At 38.9% G+C, this 8,177-nt stretch overlaps 1 protein-coding gene across 1 annotated transcript in view; it reads right to left on the bottom strand.

The window, feature by feature from the left end:
* Window positions 1-8,177, bottom strand: part of ELOVL6 (ELOVL fatty acid elongase 6) — a 180,862-nt gene that overhangs the window by 5,640 nt on the left and 167,045 nt on the right. Inside the window, exon 4 of the mRNA XM_006881090.1 lies at window positions 1-93. Coding sequence (XP_006881152.1) covers window positions 1-93 — 93 coding nt within the window. The remainder of the gene's footprint in view (window positions 94-8,177) is intronic.

Below are 8,177 nucleotides of genomic sequence, written 5' to 3'. Positions count from 1 at the left end.
GAGTACCAAGAGTACAGGAGCACAGTGATGTGGTGGTACCAGTGCAGGAAGATCAGCTTCTGCTTCCTCAGAATAATGAATATTGTATCCCCTGAAAGACAAAAGAAATGCGCATGAAGTTTTAGACCATCACATATTATTGGACATTTGTATTTCTGCTCAAAAATAGACGTCTTGACCTAACACCTGAGAACCAGATTGTGACTGATACATGCTTTCATGGTGATTCTGACTCAGAACCACCCTGAAGGACAGAGTTGAACTGACTCATTGAGTTCCAAAGGTTGTAATCTTTATGAGGGAATTGCCAGGTCTTTTCTCCAATAAGGAAGATTTGGAGGCAGAGTTCATAGGGAAGCATGCTGCTAAACCAAAGGCTACACTTCTCTGGTGGTTCAAATCCACCACTGGTTCCAAGGGAGAAAGATGGGCAATCTTCTCCCAAGTGACTTACAGTTTCTGAAAACTCACTGGAGGGTCAGCTGTGAGTTGGTTCCCATGCCATTACAATGAAGGAATTTTGAGCAGTTGGTGGGTTTGAACCACTGGCCTTGCAGCTAATTGCCAAGCTCTTAACCGTTGTACCACAAGGGGTCCTTTGAGAGTCAGATTGACTAGGTTTAAATCCTGGACCAGAATTTACTAGTTTTGTGACCTCAAGCAAGTTACTTATCCTCACAAATTCCCAGTTAGTTTCCTCTTCTAAAAACAAAATTAGCTCAGAGAGCTCTGGCGGCCAAATGGTAAGGTTCGAATCCACCACAGTATGAAGATGGGCAGTCAACTTCTGTGTGATTTACTGCCTCTGAAAACCCATTGGAAGGTCAATTATGAGTTGGTACTGACTCGAGGGCTCACAACAACAACTGTAGTGGTGACAGTGTCATTAAAATCAACTCTCCTTTGTGGAGGGAGCTCCACAGAAAATATACTGTTGCCCTCCCTAAGGTTTTACTGGCTATGTTTTAGAAGTAGATCAACAGGTCTTTTTTCCTAGTCAATTTTAGATTTGGAGGCTCTGTTGGAAACCTGTTCACCATGCGTGGTCCCACTTGCTGATCCTATTTGAATTAACAGTGTAAGAACATCTATTATAGTATTTCCGTTGAAATTTTCTCTTGTAATATGCCTGCTTTTTATCATAGTTATAAACAACAGAGACTGATACTTATAGATGGTGAAGTAATTCTCAAATATACACTTAAGGGACAAAATTGGTGCCAAGAGACTGAGGTTTAAATGTTAAGGTTAAATAGTACTATTCCTGCATGCCTGTCGAACATCCAAGGCACCCTGGTAATTCCCTGGTGAAGCACGTAGCTGATAACTCTAAGCCTATTGGTCACGCCATGTGTGAACGATGAGGCAGTCCTTCTCTAGATGGTAGCCATGATTCAGAATTAATTCAATGGCAATGCGCCTTTGGATTTGGTTTTATCAAAGATCCACTATCTCAGTGTAGTTACTATTCTGTGCCTGTCTTCCACATTCTCCTGGCAGCCACTAATGAATCTCTGCTTTCTACATTATATAATTGATGGAATGCAGTATTTGCACTTTTGTGATTGAATTGTGTTGTTGTTGTTGTTGATTGTCTTCCAGTCACAACTCATAGCAACCCTATAAACAAAGGCCTGAAGCCCCTGTACAACTATCGACATTTATCAAAGTTCTTATTGAATTATCTTATAAATAGGTAAGAACATATCAAGAGTTCATTTTTCCTACTAGCTGAATCAGTGTCCTCATTTGGAGAAGAGTACTTAATATCCCATGGAGGAAGTATAACCAGATTGCTCCTTACGGGAGAGGATAGTGAAGCTTTGCCTTACATAGTTTGGGCATGTTGTCAGGAGAGGCTGGTCCTTAGAAAATCTATTGCTCATAAAGTGGCTAAAAGTCGTATTTGACTCAAGGGCATCTAACAACGACTGGCTGAATAAAATTCCACGGTAACTATGCACCAAATTTTTAATTCACTCAACCAAGGGCAATTTAGTTGTGTGTGTCCCCCACCCCTTGGATATAGTGAAAATAAGTAGTATTGCAGTAAAATTGGTGTATATGTCTGTTTTTCATTCTCTACTTCCAAGCCTTTTGGGTATGGAAATGCTATGCCATATTTTTAGGTGGGGTTGTTTTCTGTTGGTTGTTTTGGGTTTTTTGTTTGTTTTTTGAGGAAGTGCTACACTATATTCCACAACCACTATCCCATTTAAATGTTCTCTTTGATGATATGTCTATGCAAATCTTTTGTCCTTTCTATGATTTCATTATTTTGGTTTATTGGAAGCAGGAGTGGCATCCAATTCCTAAACAACTTGCCTCTGGAAACTTTATGAACTTTGATAAATGTCGATAGTTGTAAAAGGGCTTCAGGCCTTTTGTTCACAAGGTTGCTATGAGTAGTACTCAACTTGAGGCACTCAACAACAATAATAACAACAACATTGGATACATGGTTTCTGAAGATATTCTTCCAGTTGGTAGATAATTGGTAGATATCACTGTTTGATAAAGACTAAAGTTCATTTTTCTGAGGTAATTTCAATGTATTTTATGTATTGTTGTCTGTGCTTTTCTTATCATATTAGTTAATATATTGTGAGAAGCTGCATCTAACAACATTGTCCTGATTTTTTTCCCTAAGAATTATATGGTTTTAGTTTCTGCATGTGGAAACCAAATTTTCCTAGCACCACCTATTGAATGACTGACTGTCCTTCTTCAGAGACCAATTTTTTTAGTTTTTCTGGAATCCTACATCGTATTAAATGCTCCTAATCATTTGCTTGAGAGGAGTGCCATGAAATCGTCAAGATAAAATTAAGACGAAGTCACGTGAGAATTGTTTTCAGAGCACAAATGTAAGATGATAGCTGGAATGATGATGAAAAATGAGGATCTTCCAGTTGAGCTGATGGAGTGTCTTGGAAACACCATTGCAATGTCTTATCAAGGTCATTATCTCAAGAAGGTGCCTGTCCCAGGGAATGGCAGCCTCCCGAGGCAAGAAGAAAATGTTTCCACCGGGACTCACTGAGACCTTGCAAGGTTCTTTTTGATGTTTCAGCTGAGATATAGATATTTTCCTCTGGGGAAACTATAGCACACACATCACATTAGATTTGTCATGAGCCAGAGTCATGCCAACTGTGGTACCTTCAGGCTTGCCAGAAACTACAGTGCGACCCAGAAATGCAAACTCTCTAAGAGGCTATGGAGTTAATGCTGGCCAACAAATCTTTTATTTTTGCCAAAAGTTCAGTTGGCGTTACACAAATGCATTTGGCCAAGTACAAACAGTAAGACTTTTGACTGTTAAACATTTTAATTATGTGACCTCTTTGGTTCTTTTTTCTCTTCACCATGATCTCTCTAACACTAGCTCAGTTAATTTCAGGCAGAGTTAAGCTTGCAAGCAAGTCAAGATGTTCCTTACACCCAAGTTTGTCTCTCGAATGAAACCTCCCAACAGTGCTCGTCTCTCTGGAGGAGACAACTCTATGGAAATCCCCAGCCTACTCTTGGCCACGGAAAGTCACAGAGGGACTACTTTGTCTGAGCTTGCATTTGTCACAGAGAACTGCCCTCCACTTCACAGTGTTAGCTGGAGCGAGGCTGAGTCAGAGCTTCAAAAACAATGGCAAGCTCAACTGAGCAAGGACCTAGACTCAGAGCAGATGTTTCCAAGTTTTAACAAAACCAAATCTCAGCAGGTTTTAAAAGAATTCAAACAGTAGATGCTCAATGATTTTGACACACAAGACAGGTTGGTGGCTTTCTTCCCCTCCCTTGTTTTGGTAGGTTGTAGTCCCATATAATTGACTGAAATGAACTATCAAGAGTGTAGTGAGTACTGCAGGCATTGAGTTTTGGGTGGGTTTATTTTTCAGTTCAAAACAAAAAGAACTCTTCTTTTTTTCTTATAAAGACTTTGCTTTCTAGTGCTTATAAGGGATCTCAGAAACTTAGATGAAGAAATTCCTAAAGCCCATAAGTACAAAAGACCCTAAATAATGTAAAAGAATACATCTTTTTAAATTAAATGCTAGTGTAAAGGGTTTCTAGGCATGAAAAACTGAAGGCACTGAACCTCCAAAAATGGAAGAAAATGCATCAAGCAAACACGTTCATTTTCTAAATAATGACCATCTGTCTCATTACTATCTAGTCAGAATCAACTCAGAGCTGACGCAGCAGCACGTTTTCAGAGGCTAAATAGAATGCAAAGATAGGCTGCTTCTTTTTCCTCCACAAAGTAGCTTGTGGATTTGAACCACTAGAGGTGCTGCATTTGTGTTAGCAGCACCTCAATGGACTCAGTTCCCTGTGGACCATGCCAGAGCTCCCTAAATGAGGAAGAAAGAAGTCACTGTTTCCGAGACAAACTGCAGATTGTTTGACCTGTTTGGACTGCATAGATTATTTCTGCATGGCCATTGGCAAATAAGCTCCACAATATAGAAAGGGAAAGAAAATTCTTACTTTAAAATTGAGAAAGGGGACTCAAGACATAAAATGATCTATACAATGGATCTGAAATGTCCTGAAGAATTTGTGCCACTGATTAGCCTCACCGAAGAATTCTGTCAAGATTAAGATGCGTTTTGTTTTCTCCCCTCTGCCCTCTCACTCCTGCTCTTTAGACCATGGTGAAAAGCTTGATCATTAGTTAAACCGTGAAGAGATGGATTACTTGATTTTTAACCTACACACTACAGTGGTGGATGAGGATTCTCCCAGGAAAAGGATTGTAGCGTCAGTGCCGTGATGTGACTTGAATTGTGGTGATTTTGTGGTGATTTTAGGTGATTGTGACTTGAATTGTGGATCTCACTGTGCTCTGTGTTTAGCTATATTGTCTCTTATATGCAGTGAGGTGCCTTGGTAATGCAATGGCTAAGTACTTGGTAGCTATCTGCAAGGTTGTTGGCTTGACCCCACCCAGTAGCTCCATGAGAGAAAGACCTGATAATTTGTTCCTATAAAAATTTCAGACTTAAAATCCCTTTGAGGCAGTTCTACTACTTTGTCACATGGATTTGCTGTGAGCCAAATATTGACTCAATAATACCTAACAAGAAGAACAACATGAGGTGGTAGAAATGGACACCTTTGTTATCCAGGTTAAATTAAGATATTAGTGACTCATTAATATCTTTAAGACTGATGAAGGAAATGATATAACACTGGTACCTCTGAGTGTTGAGCTAATAGTTCTCTTGGAATTCTATCACTATCGATTACCCTAAAAATGCTATTTAAATTTGGAATGCAGGGAGAAATGACTATTCTGGTTTATATAGGGTGGTTCTTAAAGAAATGATCCTTCTAAGATGTGGAGCCAGAGCTTGTTATTTTCATTTTTAAGTCCCTCAAATAAATACAAGTAGAAAGCACAGAAATATAACTGGAGAGCTCAGAGCACAGATAAGAAGCTCTTGCAGGGAAAAGGCATTTCTAGGAGAATGATTGATGTTTTCCCTTTACAAGCAGAAGGCTAAATGTGCCAGAAGTGCAAAAATTTGATTTCTGATTTTTGTTGTCATTATTTTATTTCTGGTTTCTAAACACTGCCGAGAGTAGGAAGAGTTGGAATTTCTGAAAATGCTAAGAGAAAATTGCATTATTTCAGGAAATAATGTGTTTATCATATTTCTATATTTTAGTTGGCCTGAATGAGAAAACACTGAGAAGGACATGAAAGAGGATGCTTGCAATGAAATGGCGTAAATTAAAAGTCAGGGCATAATGTATGTAGTTATCAATTTACATAATTCTGAAACTGTAATTCTCCTTCTTTCATTGCCATTTAATTGCACCTCACTCATAAGTGACTCTCCACCAGGTTTCAGAAGGTTATAAATTACAAGGGAGGCTATTGCCTATCTTTCTCTCATGGAGCTAATGTTGGATTCAAACAGCCAGAAAGGTGCTAAACTCTTAGCAGTGAAACTCCCTATGGTCTAGGTACCAGGGCTTCCACAAACTTTGATAATGTATAAATTTACTAAGTCACAAAACTCCCCAAATAAAAGGTACACATTCTAGCCCAACCCCAGTTTTAGAATAAGTGCTCTAAATAAGAAACACTAAGAATCCAAGTTTTAAAAAGAAGACTGTGGAAGAAATAATTTCTAGCAAAATAATTTTTTAAAGATGTGTTTGCTTTCACCTCTTCAAAATTAAATGTTGTTGTTGTTGTCATGTGCCGTTGAGTCACTTGCGACTCATAGCGACCCTATGTACAACAGCCCTAAACCCTGATCTATCCTGTGCCAATCGCACTGCCTCTGACACGCCTATCCCGATTACCCCAGTCACTGAATCAATCCACCTCATAGAGGGTCTTCCCCTCCTGCACTGTCCCTCTACTCTACCCAGCATGATACATACTTAAAAATATTCTTTAAAAAATCTCAAATTCCTAGAAATGTATCTGCAGAATTCTATTTTTTGCAGATCAGAGTTTGAAAAATCACTTCTCCAGCTTAAGACTTTATACCTATAGTATGAATTCAAGCACAAAAAGTAGCCTTCCGGAACAAATTCATTAAATTTGTATACAAATTTCCTTTTAGCTAAAGTAATATTCTATCCCAGCCCTATTAAAAGCCTGGCCCATGGAAACGCTAAATGAAATTATTGAATAAAGGAATGAAGAAAACTATACTAATCTAACTCTAAGACTATTTTCATAGGCTTTGTGTATTTCTAATAGTCATCTAATTAGAGACTCTATCATTTCACTTCTTTTTTTTTAGGGCAAGTTTTAAGAAGAAAAAAAATCTGCTTTGTCTTTAGCATGGTAAGGTCAAACCTAGAATTCAACCTAATTGTCAAATGGTCATAGGCAGTAGATCACTGGAAAATGAATAGGTAGTTAATCTATTCATCAAGGGCTTCTAGTCCTATATGACTAGACCTAGGCCACGAATTAGGGGCACTTTGCTGAGCAAATGGTGATCCTAATATTACAGGTGACTTAAATTCTGATTCCCACTGTCCCTACAGCCACTCCGAAAAGCTCAGGTGGGATAGTGCATATTGGGCTGTTAACCAAAAGGTTAGCATTTCCATTCAAGAGCTGCTCCGCCAGAGAAAGATGGGCAGTCGCCTCTCACACAGATTTACAGCCTCAGAAACACAATGGACGGCTGCAGGCATTAGAACTGCAACCCTTTTAAAAATACTTAAATTTGGAATTAAATAAACACAACTCGTGATTCCAAATTAGAAAAAGCTCAAGAACCCATCGTGTGACAGGGCCATCCATCTCTAGGAATAAACACCCACTTGTAGGACAGTGGCTAACACTTTCATAGATATATGGTGGGAGCTTTTACTCACCAGCAGGGTCACATTTTCTGGCAAGAAAGGTATTTTCCTAGAGAGCATTGTACCTGTGTCACCCCCTTGCCATTTATATTTCCACTGTTTCTGCTACACTGTACCACCCCTAACTTTAAGATCAATAAAGAGTCGAAGCAAAAATCTGAGTCTACAAATATAGCCCGTACTTTCTATTAACTTCCAGAAGGTGAACTACATTCTCCTTCCCCAAGGCCCATTGTCTCTTAGATGATTAAAATCAAACACCACCAGAGACTAATCCTTAGCATTTGTTAATGAGGACATGAGGAGGCCCAAATGAAAAGCTTAATTTCATAATCTGATTCCTAACTCCAGAGATAAAAGTATGTTTTGACATGGGACTTAGAAATAGCTGTGTTGCAGCACGCTCTCCCCACATCCACCCCTGCCCATAATCCAATATTAGTTCAGCTGTTAATGGGCCTTTGAGAAGAGAAGGGACTATGTATTTTATGAGCTGCTAGATGTGTATTTTTAGTAATGCTCAAAAATCTGCATGTTCCATATCAACTTTTAAGTCTTAAAATATACAATATACAATCATTTAAAAGAAGGGAGAGAGAAAAATGAAAATCAATCAAGAACCCAAATTCAGTAACTGTAATTTTCTGCAACTAGCAAACGAGGACCTTTTGACAAAATTTTTAATAAATGTTGTAGATACAAAGAGCGAGAGGAAGAATAAGGAAGGCGAGAAGACACTCACCTAATTCGGGCGCTTTGCTTAGCACAAAGGCATAAGCCCAGAACTTGCTGACAGGTCCATTGTAAAAACCCTGGTCACAAACTGACTGCTTCAG

Source organism: Elephantulus edwardii, unplaced genomic scaffold (genome assembly GCF_000299155.1).
Source record: "Elephantulus edwardii isolate Elephantulus edwardi_28Jun2011 unplaced genomic scaffold, EleEdw1.0 scaffold00012, whole genome shotgun sequence".
Taxonomy (NCBI): domain Eukaryota; kingdom Metazoa; phylum Chordata; class Mammalia; order Macroscelidea; family Macroscelididae; genus Elephantulus; species Elephantulus edwardii.
The sequence above is the reverse complement of the archived record's forward strand: the minus strand, read 5'-3'. Positions and strand labels throughout refer to the sequence as shown.